The 19,308-nt window shown below is 33.2% G+C and overlaps 1 protein-coding gene across 1 annotated transcript in view; it reads right to left on the reverse strand.

The window, feature by feature from the left end:
• Positions 1-1,435: 1,435 nt before the first annotated feature.
• LOC143248334 (adipokinetic hormone/corazonin-related peptide receptor variant I-like) overlaps positions 1,436-19,308 on the reverse strand; it is a 55,506-nt gene continuing 37,633 nt past the window's right edge. Inside the window, exons 2-3 of the mRNA XM_076496705.1 lie at positions 10,072-10,276; positions 1,436-4,050 (exon numbers count right to left, since the gene is read on the reverse strand). Coding sequence (XP_076352820.1) covers positions 3,512-4,050; positions 10,072-10,276 — 744 coding nt within the window. The 3' untranslated portion in view covers positions 1,436-3,511. The remainder of the gene's footprint in view (positions 4,051-10,071; positions 10,277-19,308) is intronic.

Consider the following 19,308-nt stretch of genomic DNA (forward strand, 5'->3'; position numbering starts at 1 on the left):
TTACATGAAATAAAGTATCATAATAAATGTTTTGGGTGTAATGTGTTCATGCATTGAAGTATTGTATAGTCTTGCATGTAATGCTTGAATGAAATTATTTAAAAACGCTCACGAATTATTCCTCAACCTAATATTTTATTATTTTATTTTATTTTTCGTAAAGGTTTGTGTGTGTCTGTCTTGTAAACCTGTTCTCCAGGGTAAGGCGATTAACAGGCGCGAGGAGCTGGGTCACGGGTTCTTCATTTTTTCTTAATATGGTTTAAGGTTAATGCCAGCTTAAGGACAAGTTGAAAAATAAATAAAAGTAAAAGTCTGATTTCAAAAAGCATCATATTTCCTTTCTTTAGTAGACAATACTAACCTTAATTAAATAGACTTTCGTTTATAAGGAAATTTACTTTGCCCAGCATGTTAATTACACCCAGTCAAGGAAGTCTTCCTATTTTATATTTGTGGACTTCCTCTCGGATGATAATTTTGGAGATTTATTTTGATCCTCTATCTAAATTCACTCTAGTTACTCCACTGTGTACGAGTTTGGAAATTCCTAGGAGCTATGATCATTTTAATTGTACTCACAGGATAGCCGAGTGATACAAGTTACGCAAGCGCTCTTTGAAAGTTGTCCTATTTATTCAAATATGTAAAGAATAATTGGATCAGTCTATAGACACAGTTTAGTCAGAACGTATCTAGAATCACAACATCTCTTTCAATTGTTTAAAAGCGCTGTCTTGTGCGTTTGGACACTTTTCTAGCTTTGATTGTTTTATCGTAAATAGAGATTATTTTTCACTATGTCTAAACGCGATTTTAGGTTTCTTCAAATCAATCAGATTCATAAACTCTGCTAAATACCACATAATATTTCTTACCCCTCTTTCAACTACCTGCATTCTTTATTATATAGGATGAATGAACACGATAATATCATAGCATCACATCTTGCCATTAAGGTTCAGTGAACGTGAAAATACTATAATAACACATCTTGTCATTGAGGTTCAATGAACGTGAAAATACCAAGGGAATACATTTATTGGAGCATTTAGTTATTTAGTAATTTCAATCGCATAGTTCAAGCCAGATCTTCAATACAAAATGCACATATAGAGAAATAATTCTTACGTGGATCAAGAATATCAGAGAATCCATCTCATAAGAAGGCTCTTCATTCTAAGAGAGAACGAGCGAGGTTACCTTGTTCTCTATAAGTTAAATAAATAAAGTTATTAGAACAAGTTTTAACTATACGTACAGAAATATTTAGAAGGAACGACAAGAAGATAATTATTTAGTATCATAATTGCACAATACTTGGGTTATCTAAACTTTCAACATTTCAGTAAAAACCATATTAATGCACTATCTTTAATAGCGTTCATTGAAAGTATCAATTTTATAGAAACACAACCTACATTTATTTCCGGTTTCATCTCCTGGTTTATTTGTACGATCTTTCACTACAAGAAATAAATAATTTGTACTTCTCGCATATTCTTATACATAATAGAGAAATGGTAACTTGAAATACTTGTAAATAGTGTTTCTAATATGTTAAGAAGGCTTGTTTTATTCGTATATTATATCCTTAGTAAATTTTATAGCTCGTACATTCTATTCCAAGCAAAACATAAAGTTTCTGTTTACTCGACATATCCCGTTGTTTGCAAAACTCAGATCATCTGTAGTAGTTGTACAGAATCATGTATTCTGTGGCTAGTAAAAGGATGGTGTAGGTTACACTCTTATTTTTTGTCGCTAGTAAAACGTGACTCGGTTGTCGTGTTTTCTTTTGGTGGTTAAAAAGTGGATTACCATTTCTAAACTAGTTTATTCTGTGCTAGTAAATTATGGACTAACTGTACTACTCATCTACTCTGAAATTTCTGTACCCCTACTTTATGTTTTGAGAATTTAAGTAAAACATGGATTAAGTGTTATACACGTAAACTCTGGATTATCTGTACTACTATACTGTGTTAGGAATAAAACACGGATTATCTGTGCTACTCAAAGAGTTTCAATTATCCACACCAGTACATTGTTTCATAAGTGAAATATGGATTACACTATGTAACAAAATTTTTACTTTTTTTGTTCCTGGACAGAAAGTGTTATTTCTCAATTGCTTATGCTTAAAGTAAATGGAAAATACCTATTTTTCTCTTCAAACTTTGCTTTTGTGACCTGGGAGCGTATAACAAAAACATGATGGGACACTATAATTGAGAGCTGATACGTGAAAGTGATTTACATTACAGTCACAAATCTCGAAAAATACTCACTTCTAAACATTTTTGTATAATTTTAGTATAAATGCATGCAAATCTTGATTTATATGTTGCTTTATTCAGCCCTTACGTAAATGGAAATTTACAAATTTGCCAGTTTTTACATAGAAAAGAGGTTAATTTCTAAATTTCCTTATCCTGGTCACAAAAACAAAGTTTGAAGGAAATAATAGCCATTTACTGTACTTTTACAACATAAGCAATGAGGAATAACACATAATATCCAGGAACAAAATTAGTGCTACATAGTGTTATCTATACTATTCGTATATGTTTTTCAAATTAAAAAGGAATTAACTTCACATCTGATACATTTTGTAGGTAGGAGGGCTCAGGTAATATACTCTTACGATATATCATTTAATACAAATAACCCGGGCAATACTAGTGTGAGACTACTTGTTTGAAGTATAAGGACATTTAGATGTAAATCTTTAATAGTTGTAATGTATAAACAATAAATTAGAGAGTAACCGTTTTTTCAGTGATATCTTAAACATTTCTATTTTAGTCAGGTTATATGTTGCAATGCGTTTCTTTCATTGTTCACTATTTAAACGCACTGGACCCTTCCATGGCCAAGCGCGTAAGGCGTGCGACTCGTAATCCGAGGGTCGCGGGTTCGCGCCCGCGTCGCGCTAAACATGCTTGCCCTCCCAGCCGTGGGGGTGTATAATGTGACGGTCAATCCCACTATTCGTTGGTAAAAGAGTAGCCCAAGAGTTGGCGGTGAGTGGTGATGACTAGCTGCCTTCCCTCTAGTCTTACACTACTAACTTAGGGACAGCTAGTACAGATAGCCCTCGAGTAGCTTTGTGCGAAATTCCAAAACAAACAAACAAACTGGACCCTTCCCACTGAGTAAGAATGTTTACCCTAACCAAGACTGTAAAATTGTTCGTCACTTCTATCTCAAAGTTTTACAGCATTTTGTACTCAGTAGAATGGGAAAAACTAAACTAGGTTTTGCTTTTAAATTTAATCAGTGGTCTCATGAAGAACAATTGTGTTACCACAGTTTCGGATGTGGATGGTAAAATATATGAAATATTTTATGTTTGTTTATTCTCTAATAGGTAGAGCATGGATGTTCCGTCGTTATCACACAGTATGTTTATAGTACGGTATTTAAAATACTGGAATATTTTGTATCTAGAAGTACATTAATAGGTTCAACTATTCGTACATCTTGTCGCTTGTAGAACAACGACAATCTATGTCTGCGTGTACCTCAAGCTGTGAGTACTGATATTCACGACAATGACACGAGCTTGCACCTGTTGAGGGGACGTTCGACGTATATTTTCGTTCATTTCAAACTGTTTTCGGGGATTATCATTGTTCCTGCCATGAACATTGGTAGCTCGAGTAGTGTTCGAATTGGAAGCACGCCGAGAAATTGACGACATGGGGCATTTCAGGCTAGATGAACAACAAGTGTTCAAGATATTGCTGTAACTAAAAACATAATTCCCATACACAAGGGGATTAACACAAGAATTGGAGACTGCAAACATGAATAGCGCCGACTGGATCTCTGTGGCTAGCTTCGTGGCTGATTCCAGGTCAATTTGGTACCATAAAACGATGACCACATAAGGCGTCCAGCACCAGAAGAAGGCTAGCACGATGATAATAGTCATCCGCAGTGTCCGAGCTCGAGTTCTTTCAATGTGTGCCATGTCTGAACGTCGAAGACGAAATCGATCTCTGCACTGGTGACCTCTGGCCATGTTCTCTAAAATAAACACCACTAAAACTATTATATATCACATGCATTTCATACAACTTCATCACTTATATTTTCTATCAGCAGACACTATAACATAAGCTATAGGTGAAATCTTATTTCTAAATGTTTAAACTTTGTAACTTCTCAAGCAAGTTGAGCATATTTTTATAGTTTTAAGGCAATACACAACTCTTAATTTTTTGTCTGAAAAATGCTTGAGACCATTTGCTAAAATTTGTATTTGGCAGATCTTAATAAAGTCTTTGTTTTTTTTAGAAATTTTTGATCATAATAACTTAAATCAACTCCAAACAATAATAAAACAGCATTTTATATTAACGTATGAAATAAGAATCCTATAGCCCGGGTTATAGGGTTTTTATTTCATCTTTATTGTTCTTGAACCTACGTGTTTTTTAACATCAATCATATTAACTTATAATAAGATTTCGTAATTGTCACGACAATAAGTCATAATATAGTGACTAATTCACAGTCTTTTCAAAATAGAAATTTCAGTACTGCTTCAGATCCTCTCCTCAAATTGACTCCTTTACTTTCATCTTATGAGTTTTTTACAGTCAAACACGAGATTTTACACAAGTCCTTCCATTATATTTTCATCATTGTACACACAAACCTGGAAAAAAGAATAAACGTAGGTTTATCTTGTAACATGTAAAGTATTTAAATAAGACATATAACGACTATTGGCGCAAGATGTTTTGTGTACAGTTAATGTGTTAACACTATTTGGTAAACAAATCATTCTAAATCATATAGCCCGTAACTCGCATAGTATAAGGATGTGTATCGTGCGATCCGCACTGAAGCATCTATTGGGGTTTTACAAAATTTAGTGTGTTATAAGCATCTCTTTTCTTAATTAGTGTGTCATACGTACACGCTTTAAATATATTAGAAAGTGGAGACACACAAAGTCATTAAGATGCATTCTGTGGTCCTATGCAGATAGTTTTATATTTTGACAGATTATAAAGGCGGAAGTTTTTATTATTTGGGGAAAAATACTAGTTGAACAAAATCCTTTTTGTAATTATTGAAAGAGATTAGAATATGAATAAAAACACGTGTTTTGGTTATCGAAGTTTCTCAAAGAAGTAAAAAGAGAACTGATTATAGGATTCTGTTACAAGAGTATGTTTGGAGTATGCGAGTTCAGATAAAGGACTTGAGAACTACCCATAGATTAATACAGTGAAGACAGTGTAAAACGGACTTGATCACGGAGAGAATTAAATTGATGAACTCTTTATACTCGAATACAAATAAAGCAATTGCCTTGAGCATATACTAATACTAATAGATCACTCTGGCAAAGACACGTGTATAACTTATATGGCTTACGTTAATAAAACATTGTGGAAATGACATGAAAATCTGATGTGATTTAAACTTATCAATTGACCCAATGTTTGTCGATCATCCTAGCACACTGATGTACTTTCAATATGCCACTTTATATTAATTCTCTCTGGTGGATCTATGGTATATATGTGAAGGGTTAAAACGTTAGAAATAGTGTTTTGATACCAACAACGGACAGAGCACGTACAGATTATTGTGTAGTTAACAACAAACGAAGATATGATAAAACAAATAATCACGAAATTTTCATGAAGTCGTGAATAAGAGTATGCTTTCAAACTCCGTATCAATGTTAACATATAACGTGTATCGTTTACATATTTTTAGATATACACACTGTTAACATAGTGTATACTGTCTGCATATTTTCTAGATATACATGCTGTGAACCTAGTGTAAATTATCTAGAAGTACTTACTGTTAACATAACACTTATTACTTAGTGCCACTTACTGTCTAACTTTAGTGCCTATTGTCTAGATTAAGTAAGAACAGATAATATAGCACATGTTATCTTCCTTCACTTACCGCCTGCATAGAGCATATTGTCTACGTTATATTAAAAGAGCGAATATCGTCCAGCTCTACACTATGTAGTCAACTTTATAAGTATTGTGCCCGATATGGTTACTGGTAACATCGCGTATATTGTTGTATAAATATCGGTCAAATCTCACTATTATATTACATGAGAGTGTCTCAAGAGTTGGCGATGGCGAGTATTCAAAAGCTGCCTTGTTTATATTCTACAATTCCAAAATTTAAACCGATAGCTCACATAGCTTTCTTGTAGTTTTTCCCGTAATCAGAAGAGCAAACATTTCTTTTTAGGTTATAATTTTTTTTTCCAAAAATAAATCAATAAATTATTAACATAAACTACTAAAAGAAGAATGAAATACAAATAATCGAAACGAATAACGCGTTGAAAGTTAGTAGTTTAATGACAATTTAAAAGTGGAATATAATTCCCTGAATCTAGAAGATTTGTATGGTTAAAACTGAGATTGATTGATGTCCAGACTCGCAAACTGATTAAGAAGTAAACTGTCAAGTTTAAAATCATTTTAATATTTCCTATAACCTCTCTTTTCATAAATTTATAAACGTTAGCTGACATATATCTATGATAAAGTTTTATTCAGTACAATAGTGAGTCACAACCAAACCACTACCACTGTTTAAGTTAAGATAAATAGTAAGAAATTACCTTTACCAAATGGAGGGAAGTTCATCATACTCTACCATACAGTAAGTAATTCAAAATACTGTATTAAACACAAAAAGTTCAACATATAGTATCAAGGCGAAAGTAGAAAAACAATGTTATGGCAAACAGTAATTAACGAAACTTCTTGTATCAAACAAAATTCAGTTCAACATACTGTCTCATCAAACGATAAGTAATTTAACATATTGTATCAAACATAAAGCAGAACAACATGCTATAACAGAATATAACTTAACAAACTGTTTGAAACTGTAGTTTGACACACTGTGTCCAACAGAAATTTGTTTAACTTAATGTATCGAATAAAAAATAATTCAACATGGTGCATAAAAAACGGTAGTTCAGTCAGCAAACTGCATTAACCAGAAGGTAGTTCAACAAACAGAAAGTAGTTTAACATGTTTTATTACGCTAAAGGTCGAAGTATGCGTTAAAAGTGAGGAACAATTTTTACAGTAATGATGCTTGTTTTTCATGTTCCTTGTTCCTGTTTAATGCAGTTTGTTGATTAAACTACTGTTTTTTTATACAGCATATTGAACTATTTTTTATTTGATACATTAAGTTGAAGTAATTTATGTTCGACACAGTATGTCGAACTATCAGGTCATGCCTTAAGTAATGTCCGATTTTAGGTTCAGAAAAAGATAAAGGATTTCAAACGCTTTTAATGTTGTTTAATCAATAGTGTATGTTCTGTTATTATTAATTACTTCTTACCAACGATTCACAAGCTTCTGAATGCCATTCTATAAATTTCTTGGGGCTTGGAGGAAAAGAACGTAGAGAGGGTAGTTTTGATATTTTCATGCGTTCCAAGCTATTTTCCATCAAGATAATTTTGCAAACTTCGGAGCACATGATAATCAGATGGGGAAAGGTCTGAAGAATAAAGAGGATGTAAAAGTTTTTCCCAGTCTCTCTCTTCAGTCTTTGCAGATGTGATCTTTGCTATATGGGGCCGTGTATTATCCTGGTGTAACACAACACTTTTACGATTGATCAAAGCAGGTATATTTTCTTTCAGTGCAACATTCAAACGCTCAAAATGTTGACAATAGAAGTCTGATGTAATCGTTACATTAAGTGGTAGCAACTCAAAGTGGATCACATCAACAATATTCTAGAAACGCTTAACAATACTTTTCTAGGGTGGAGGACCATTTTGAGCTGTGCTTCAGCCATTCTACCTGCACTGAGCCGTTGTCTGCGGTGCTTAACATTTTTATAACATATCCATTTTTCATCTCCAGTCATTAACCTGTCCAAAAATGTGAGTTACGTTCACGAGAGTGCAGAGAAGTAGAAATGTTTATTCTTGCTCTAAGGTTGACCTCTATCATATCATGGGGAACCCATTTTCCACGTTTTGACACCTTTCCAAGCTGTTGCAGATGACGGTGAACTTTTAAATGGGTTAAATTAAGCTTCTGTGCTAGTGCTTCAACTGTTACAGCACAACCTTCATCAAGTACAGCTAGCAGTAAGTCATCATTAATTAAACTCAACAGGACGACCTGAACTTGGCTTATAAACCTTATAACATTATATTGTTGGAGCTTTGTATTGTCAATTACGGTTTAGTGTAATAGTCCTAAAAAAAGCTGTGAAGTAAAATGTTGAATGTCAAATTAAATAAAAACAACAGATTCCTTTCTTGCTGCAAATGAACAATCAGAATATCCTCTTATGCAAAGATGAGGTTCACCATCTTAACATTAGTGTGATTTAGTGACAGGTTCTGAATTTGTTTGGCTCATTCTACAATATTTTTATAGCTAAACAAGGCTATAATTGGCTTTAGAAATGCTGATAACGATAGTTAAAACCACTATAAAGGTCCAAAAGGATGGCTATTCAATACACTCACACAAAGGCATTCGTAACCTTATCACAAGCGGCAGTGGCAAAATAACATAATTCATTACTATACCCAAATATTACTTCTGCCAATTTGTGGTGTACGCTCTCAAAGCAAATCCTATTTCAAACTTCCCGTATTATCAAAAGAAATTCCATTCCAAAACATGATTGCTTGTGCCATATTTATCCATAGACGTTTGCGAGACCAAGCAAAACCATATGCGAGGCCTTTTTCTGCTTCTCAGCTATGATTATCACGTCCCAACTCATATGCACATGTTCAAGATAACTAAAAAGATTAAAAGACATGACATCAAATATTTCACTGATAACCACAAAGTAAATGATGAAATTAGTTAGCAAGAGAAAATCTTCGCATCAGAATATAGTATGGTTACTGAATAGAATTACTTCATGCTATGCATCTTTCATCTTATAAGATATAAATGCTGTCAGTTCTGAATCTCATAGGTGGAACTAAATTTACTCACCTTTTAGAATTTCCTGTAGAATATTCAACACCTTGGGACAGTATTTGAATAACTTGCAATAACGCCTATTTGTACCTGTTTATCTTTCCTTAACACACTTACATATCTCCGATCCTACTGCATTTGCCATGTAGAATGTAACACATATACCTTCAGATAACACAAGTCCTTTCATGTTTGGCATACATGTTTCATGATTTTCATTGAGGCAGACACAATGAAGTTTTTTACCTGTGGTAAGATTTCCCCTTTTATATCTGAAGATTATTATTCATTCAAAAGTCCTGAAGCAAAGCTCAGGTGTGTGTTCTGTACTGTTAAAATATATTAATGATCAAAATATTTATATGTTTTTAATGTGTTCAAGTGCAAAATATATTGGGTTACTAATTAGCTTTTGTAATTAATCTTTTATAAAGTTTTTCTATAAGTTTTATAATATTTTTCGATGAGAAATGCGATAGAAAATGATTAAAATGTATTATGACACAGAGTACAATGTTTTTCTTTTTTGAATCATCTTAAAAGCCTTCTAGAAATTGACAACATATAACAATTCACAGACTCAAACATAAAGGGCTTTTCGTCTACACTTTTGTTGACTTTTCTGTATTTGCTACTTCTAACCGAAAAGAAATCTGAGCATCACCGTTTAGTAACAGATGTTTTCCATATCTTCGACAGCTTAATATAGATTCACTATCATAAATAAATATTATTATTTTTGTCCATTTTAATTTTTTTATATTTTAGGAGGTCGTACAAAACTTCTGAATAACATAATTAAGAATAACGTACTGGAAAATATAATATGCTGGTTATTCAGTTACAATTTTTACATACAAGATTATCCAATTTAAAGTATTCAAATTTATTTTTTCATTATCACCGAATCAGTTCTTCATACCTTCGTATACACTTCTTTTGTTTGAATACTTAATCAAGCATTTTTAAACGTTTGTTTCCAAGTAGACGTTGGATTAACAAATACAGTTTGTGCCATTATATTTAGAATATTTGTTCCACTTAATTGTAAGATTGCTGCATGTGATAATTACAGATATATACCTTCATTATCATGTGATCTTCTGGATATCGCCCACAAGATGCGAGAATAACAGAAGATGATGATGGCCAATGGTACTAGATAAAGGGCCAGTAAACAGAATATGTTGTACGCCCGATCTTGCCAAAGCTCAGAGAAAAAGCCAAAACTCACACACTGTTTGAAGTCAGGATACTCTGGATGACGCTGAACTCGAAATATAATACTCTAAGAATAAAAAAGAAGTAATAATTTATTAATAATCATTCGTGAAAAAGTAAAATAATATTGTAACTAAACTTAAAATAAACTAAAGATAATTCATTAGTACTGAATTTTAAATTTAATGTAGAATTAAAAAGGTATAGTTTCAAAGATTTGTGTTTAGCTTGAATAATGACTATAATAACATTTTATATAATAAGAGAAGTTAAAAATCTAAAATTTTTACTATTAGTTTGACTTTATTTTCGCATTAGGAAACTTCTTCATAATTTCTCTAAAGAGATCATGTAAAGCTAATTTTACATTTAATGTTATTTACGGGTGGTTTATGCACGTTCTATGGTAACAGTTTGTCTATTGAATAACCTTGCTTCTAGTTACTCTGGTAACTTGTGATTACATGGGTGAAACTTTCTGACCTTCTTCTTACTTTTCAATTAAAATGTAAATGTGATGATTTGAAAGCGTAGGTGACACCTAAAGCTGGACCCCTTTGGAAGGTTACAAGTCTTTCAATATCAAGATCTATTCTGTGATTATGAGAACATATAAAGCTCAATACTGTAACATTTTAAAGAAAGGGATGCCTGAAGTTTGAATCGTATTAATAAGGCAAGGGAAAGTGTGGTTTTAGCATAGAAAAAACAGAAAATTACATGATTGGATGCCAGTCATAAACTGGAGGTAGTGAAGTAGTAAGCCCAAGAACATGTCATTATTGAAACTGTAAATAATATATTTTAAACGAATTAATGTTTCAAAACGCACTAAAGAGCCACGTTAACAAGCCTCTATGAAAGTACATATCTGAACATATGATCAATAATTGTCTTATCCTGTTTGAACAGTATATGACTTATGATAAATGGAAATATGTAGTCACTTTGTACGAACTACTATGCTAACTTAAGTGTGTGTGTAAAATTCAGAAAAAAAAGTACTACCCTTCTATAAGTAGAAAGTTAATTTTTCCAAAGTACTTGTAGTGATGGTAAGTCAAACATCTGGATAGTTGAGAAAAATCTTTTGGTGAATCTTGTATTCTATCAAAATAACGTGTGGTTAAGGATACCCCAGGAAAATACTACATTTATATGGATTGTATGTTAATAAGGTATTGCGCTGTCAAGGCAAAACGTTCACTAATTTTTATTCAAGTACAAAACGGAAAAGTATACTAGAAAATCAGCAGAACTATTCTACAGAATTCTGTGCTTTTGTATTGTTCAAACCATCCGCAGGACTCATCGTTCTCGTTCGACTGAGCCCGACATGACAAAGTGGTTAGGAAGCTTGACTGCAATCTGTAGTAATCGCTTTCATTAAAACCACATGATTACACTGCTTAACATGTTTTACACATTCAGTTGATAAAAAATTTATGAAGAAGATAACTTGAAAATCTGCAAATAATCTTGAGGGTTAAAGTTGTTAACAGTGTATACTTTATAGTTCTTTTGTAATAACAAATTTCATGTCTTCGCTCTGAAACACCTTGAGCATTTATTACTTTAAAAGTTCAAGTGTCTGATTGGAAGTCATGTTTTATTACATTGAAGTAGCCACTACAAACATGGAGAGGTATTTCAACGTGTTACTTATGTGTTAGCTTCTTTGTGGCTCTAATTTAAGATTCATTAAAAAAGGCAAGGCGTCGAGACCACCAAATGTTTGTTTTTTATTTCTTTTGACATCACGCAAAATAAAATCCAACAATATCGGAGTACAAAAATAAAAGTTTAAGAACCACCGTAGCTTTGTCACCCCTGTACCTCACCACTATCACGTATGTGACGGTCAATCCCACTATTATTGGTACAGGAATAGCCTATGAGTTAACAGTGGGTGATTTCGAATAATATCTTTCTCAACTAGTCTTTCAATGCTAAATTAGAGACAAATACCTGGAAACGAGATACATTCCACTGGATATAAATGTATCCGAGAATCATCAATAATGCATCAGCATCCAAGGTGCTCCGATGATCTCAAGCATCCTCGAGATTAAACAAGAACAATAAAACACACACTTAAAAAAACAATCAATGTGATGACAATAAATGCTAAGCTTGTAAAATTTGGCAAGATGTTTGTAAATTGTTTTCGAAGGTGCTGAGAAATCCAGTGACTTTCAGTTCTAACAGTTACAACGCTAAAATCACGGGTTCGATTTCCCTCGGTGGACTCAGCAGATAGCCCAATGTGGCTTTGCTATATGAAAACACCCCCACACACACACACACAGAGTTATAACACTCTAAAGTGAACGTCTAAAATAACGTTTACAAAACTGAATGTTTCTTTTAAAAATACAAAAGATTGAGTGTGCTATATTAAAACCATTTTAAATATTCAAATTAGCAAACCACGTGACAAAAACTGTCAAGATAAAGCAAAATGTCACGTATCAGAACTATTTTTTGACAATGGTGTTTGTACCACCGAAGATTGTAACACCCATTTCCCATGAAAAATATTCATACATTCAGACCATAAAGATGTGTTTGACTGAGAACTGAATATTTTCAAGAATTAGAACATCCATTGTACTCAATGATATTTATTTATACTGATCAAGATGGGGCAATAGAATCATCCAGAAAGAGATCTGCAACAAGTCATACCTCATCTGGAGAAGCAAAGTGCGGTGTCTTGCAACAAAGCTATCCATGTTTTCCAGCATAAATATGAAAATCTCAGTTTGGACACAAACACAAGTAATCTGTAAACAAGCTGCTTTCAAGACATCCGTTCAGCTATTGTACAGCTCAAACATCTGGAGAATAAAACCAGTTTTCACGCTATTTCATACAAAGACATACTGGTCAGATGCTTGTATATAGATTTCTGTGATTTTGTACTGTTAAAAAAGTGGCTTTTGGAAGACATTGAGAATATTTTTATTATTTTCTCTCATACTGTACAGGTTAGTGAGTTTATGTTTCTAATGCTAATTTATATGGATATGATAAAGATAAAATTATCTATTATTTCAATATTTAATAGACAAAGAAAGTTAGAAATGGAATGTTATATGTTAAAAGTTAATATATATTGAAGTAAATAAAAGTTTTGGCGGCAGACTGAAAAGTGTTTGAAAAATTGTTGATGAAAAATGAGAACTCCATTAGGTAAAAGGAAATTCAAACATTCAAGATGGCAGGTTAAAAAATCAATATTTTTTGGTAATTACGAAACAAATTTTACTACTCGAAATGAAAACAACAAATGGTATCAGTTTTAATATAACAATAAAATAACTCACTAAGGTTGAAAGTTTTGTTTTTATTTGAAATTAAGCATAAATCTACACAGTAGGCAATCTGTGATTTGCCCTACATGAGTATCGAAATCCGGATTGTAGCATTGTAAGTCTGTAGACATAAAGATTGAAAGTAAAACTAGTACCTCGAGCTCTACAGCCAAATAAAGATAGATTATAATCTATAAAGTCAAGGATTGTATAGAGGATTTTGTTAGAAGCTTAGGACAAACACATTAAGGATGGGAAAAAATGAGAGTTTGACTTATTTTTTAATAACCTACTTCTCTGACGAGGCATAACAGTAGGAAAATAATGAAGTAAGGATAAAAGGTTGATATATATATATATATAGATAAGGAGCTTACCATTCAGGAAATTCAATTTGTGTTTGAAAAGATAGATATGTAGTATAATTAAACTGTAGGATATGTGATGACGAAAAAGAAAGATGAGTGTACTGCTGTGTTACGTTCAAGGTATATATTTTCAGTACGAATGATCAAAGTTTGGTTGAGTTCGTTACAACAGAATTTAGTGACGCTTCAGGTTGATAGGGAGAGTAGCATGTTTACTAAACTACTGTGTTCTCAGCATGTTAAACATGTACTAACATATGATATACATCAGAGTGCAACCCGTTATCCAGTATGGTTTAGCGATAAATCTGAGAGTTTGTAACGCTTATTCGAGTTTTGATACTCGAGCTAGACACAGCACAGATAGCTTCTTGTGTAGTTTGCATTTAATAATAAGTAAAAGAAAACTCTCAAGTAGCAGCTTACAATAGTACTAACAACCTTTGTTTCAACTCCAAGTTACATTATATTTTCTACGCATACTTGCTGTTTTTGTAAATGTAAACAAATTAGTAAGCACAAAATTCCTTATATTTAGCGGAACTAAAAGTCAGTAAGCACAGAACTCCTTACGTTTATAGATATTCCTAAGTTAGTAAGCACGACACTCCATATATTCGTATGTATCACAAGTAGGTAATTTCTTTGTTTTTAACAAAGTTACTAAAGACAATACTCGATATGATTATCGGCAACCGCAAGTCATAAAAATAACACGTAAAATAAGTACTACATTTACATTTGTTGTCATGTTGGCTTGTAAATAGCAAATAATGTGTTCGATACAACATATTTAAGCACTTATATATTTTTCACACATATATTTTCATATCTATTCAGAGTTCACCTTCGAGAATTGTTAGAACATCTCTGGTTGGTTGTGCTAATATTTAAACAGGTGATTCCAAAAAAGTCTACTGTAGTTTAAACCTAAATCTAATATACATAGGCTCGGTATGCCCAGGTGGTTAGGGATCTCGACTCGTAGTCTGAAAGTCGCGTGTTCGAATCCTTTTTCCACAACATATAATTGCCCTTTCAGCCATGGGGGTGTTATAATGTTACGATTAATCCCACTATTTTTTGGTAAAAGAGTATCATAGATACTCTCTCGTAGCGGGCGAATAATGCTTACTGGGTGTCCTCAAGTGAGTAGAGTTTCTATTTGTGGATAGAGAAACAGCTCTATAAAATGAGAATTTGGACCACTCTTACATTTCTTTATCCATAAATATATTGCATTTATCTTATATTACATATGTTAATCCAGATATATTACCAGAAAACTGCTTTTAATTTTGTCTATAATTCACTACAAAAGTGACATATTTTACATATTGTGTACATTTAGTGTTGAAAGTCTACTTTCAGTCATTTTCAAGTTCATTGGAAATTTTAATGACAATTGCAATATCCCTAGCTCCTTCAGATATAAAAGTTATTATTGAAAGCACTTGTGCAATTTTAGACACAGGAGCTAATTAAAGATGCTATGAGGGCATGGTACCCTGACTCTTCTTTCTACACGCGCAGGCAGTGCTAAGCTAGTACAGCTCTGATTATCACACTGAAAAAGAATACACTTTGTTTAAAGCATCGGAAAACTGAATCTTTCATTGATAATAACATATTTTCTTATTGAACCACATGTTATACAGTTTACTCTTAGACGTCCTTACGTGTGAGAAACCTCTGCATCAGCTGGCATACACACAGTTTACTGTGAGACGTTCTTATGTATGAGGGACCACTGAATCAGCTGGTATATACAGTTTCAGTTACCGAAGATATTCTTTTGACAAATATGGGAAGTCTAAAGTCATTTCAATTTCACCTGCTTACATTTTTTTTAAACATCGACCTCTTTCGCGCTAAACAATCTGACTATGATATGTTGTAGTGTGTAGTGATGATCCACCGGCTTGAGTATACGTTGACAACAACAGAATCTACTTCTACATTCTGCATGAGAACAAATTGATAGCAGTTGCAATGAGCGTTGACAATTCTCACATAATGTTCTACAAAAAAGAATACGGAATTTAATAAATATCACTATTGGATACGACCAGTTATTATTTCTACTACTCATCATATTATATGACAAACCTCAAACGACCGGATTACTATTTAGGAACGTTAATTAAAACTTTTTTTTTTTTAAACAAAATCATTCGAGCTTTTACTTACAATTTGGGAAGGAGATCCATTGCATCTTTAATGTAAAGATGTACCGTCTAAAATTAAGATTTTTGCAACATTATTTCCTACTGCCAAAACAAACCAGGCAAGTAAATAAACGTGGTAAATAAAAGTAAGTTTCTTGTGGCTAGTATAATTCGTGTGAACATAGAATTTTGTTGGAGCTAGTAGGAAGTTTAATGAAATAACGCTCAACTGGGATGACACAAATTTTCACACCAGTATTCTTCAAACAAGTTGACACTTTCTTAGTTATTAAACTATCTAGACTGTCTATCTCATTTTACTTTATTTCTTATTTAATTATCCTGTCTGTCAGTTTCAAATTAGGGACGGCTGTGTGCAGATGCCCCATGTTGTACTAGAGCCATTGAATTTTTAATAAAAATGATTTTGTGGACTTTGAATGTAACGTAAATTTCCAAATAATCGTAATTAACATTGTGTAATATATCCCCAATGATTTTACGCCCTTGTTTGTCCAACGAAAGAGTTTGTAGTTTAAGTTTCACACTTAACTCTGCGATTACATTTGACACAGGGGAGTCCGAAGCATTCTGTTTGTTTGTTTATAATTAAGCACAAAGCTACATAATGAGCTATTTTGTGCTTTGCCCAGCAGGAGCATCGAAATCCGGATTTTAGTGTTGTAACTCCGCAGACATACCGCTGTGCCACTGGGAAGCTCGTGGCAGTCAGTACCTATATTTGTTCATAAATATTTATTAAAAAGAAAATGGTGAAAAAACTAATTCTGGTAGTGAGGTGATATAAATAATCACAAGACTTTAACTTTCATTCAGCTACATTAAAGTTTCATTTTTTAATACCATTTTACTGGTATGTGTAATTTTATTTATTGTTTCTGTAGCTCACATTTTTTTGTTTGCGATAATTTAAAAGATACCAGTAATTTTCAAATTACTTTATTCCAACAGTTGAGAGAACTCTTCGAACTCTCTGTACTTATTTGGTGTGTATCTAACAACATTAATAATTCATCTTTTCTCATTCTAACTTTTATTTAGTTACATTAAAGTTTAAATTTTGAATTCCTTTTTACTGATATATACATAATTTTATTTATTGTTGTTCAGGTCACTTTTTTTTTGGTTGGGGTAGTTTAAAATTGGCCAGTATTTTTACAAACTATTTTATTCCAACTACTGTTTGTTTGTTTTTTTAATTTCGCACAAAGCTACTCGAGGGCTATCTATGCTAGCCGTCCCTAATTTAGCAGTGTAAGACTAGAGGGAAGACAGCTAGTCATCATCACCCACCGCCAACTCTTGGGGTACTCTTTTACCAACGAATAGGGGGATTGACCGTCACATTATAACGCCCCCACGGCTGAAAGGGCGAGCATGTTTGGTGTGAAGGGGATGCGAACCCGCGACCCTCAGATTACGAGCCGCACGCCTTTACACGCTTGGCCATGCCGGGCAGCCAACTACTGAGAGAACTTTTCAAACTAGATGCATTTATTTGATCTGTATCTGACAATATTAATAATTAATATTTTCTCTTTGTTTCTTTTTGATGACATAAAATTTCTTTCTCTAAGACTATATCTATTTTCCTGAAATCTTGAATAAAGAGCAATCTCGCTACAAAGTGGCCAAAAGTCTTTAAATTAAATGTTACTTCAGTTATCTTTATGATTAATTTTGCTTTTGTCTTCGCTCAAAATGTATCAGGTCATCCCTTAAGCAATGTTCGATTTTAGGTTCAGAAAAATATGAAGGACTTCAAACGTTTTTAATGTATGTTCCACTATTATTAATTACTTCCTGCCAACGATTTACAAGCTTCTGAATGATACTTTTATAAAATACTTGGGGTTTGGAGGAAAAGAATGTAGAGAGGGTAGTTTTGACATCTTCATGTGTTTCCAGCTCTTTTCCATCAAGATAGTTCTGCAAACTTCGGAGCACATGATAATCAGATGGGGAAAGGTCTGAAGAATAAAGAGGATGTCGAAGTTTTTCCCAGTCTATCTGTTCAGTCTTTGCAGATGTGATCCTTGCTGCATGGGGCCGTGCATTATCCTGGTGTAACACAACACTTTTACAATTGATCAAACCAGGCCTGTTTTCTTTCAGTGCAACATTCAAGCGCTCTCACTGTTGACAATAGAAGCAAATCAAAGTGGATCACACCATCAATATCCCACCAAACGCTTAACAAGACTTTCTAAGATTGGAGGTCCAATTTGGACTGTGCTTTAGCCAGTTTACTTGCACTGAGCCATTGTCTGCGGAGCTTAACATTTTTTATAAAATATCCATTTTTCAAGTCCAGTCACTAAATTGTCCAAAAAAAAGGTGGATTACGTTCACGAGAGTGCAGAGAAGTGCAAATGTTCATTCTTGCTCTAAGGTTGACCTCTATCATATTATGAGGCACCTATTTTCCAAGTTTTGACACCCCTCTAAGCTATTGCAGATAACGGTGAACTGTTGAATGAGTTAAATTAAGCTTCTGTGCTAGTTCTTCAACTGTTACAGCACAACATTCATCAAGTACAGCTAGCAGCAAGTCATCATTAAACTCAACAGGACGGCCTGAACGTGGCTTGTCACATAAACTGCAGTCACTTGATTTGAACTTCTGAAACTACCTTCGGCATTTTCTTTCATTGAGAGACTCCGCACCATAAACACCTTGAATATTTCATGTAGTTTCTGCTGCACTATTGCCTTTCTTAAACTCATAAAACATTATATATGCCTAATGTGCTTCTCAGACACATCCATCTTCATAAGGGTTTATTTGATTAATGATCTGAAAAGGTGGAGTTGGGTTAGTTTCTGTTATTTGTCTGAACATTTTTATACGCGTTCTACTGTATATTTTAAATCATTAAAGTTTTCTACAAAGACAGAAATGATGATGCACTTTCTGTATTAAATTTTCGGACATTACGTATGGGATGACCTTATGGAATATAGAATATGCGCTTTTGCATATAACCTTTACAGTAATACAAATAGCGAATAAACTGTGCAAAAGTTCCGATTATACACTGATTTAATACGTTGTTAATATTTGTAAACCACATGGGCAAAGTATTTTATGCAAACTAATCATGATGCGCCAACTCCGTTTCATTTAGAGAACTCAAGAAATAACCTGACATACTACAATCAGAAGGCTAGTTTTTGACTGGCTGTTCGAAGATGTTTGTCGCAAAATTGTCTTACACGTGGTAA

This window comes from Tachypleus tridentatus, chromosome 4 (assembly GCF_004210375.1).
Source record: "Tachypleus tridentatus isolate NWPU-2018 chromosome 4, ASM421037v1, whole genome shotgun sequence".
Classification (NCBI taxonomy): Eukaryota; Metazoa; Arthropoda; class Merostomata; order Xiphosura; family Limulidae; genus Tachypleus; species Tachypleus tridentatus.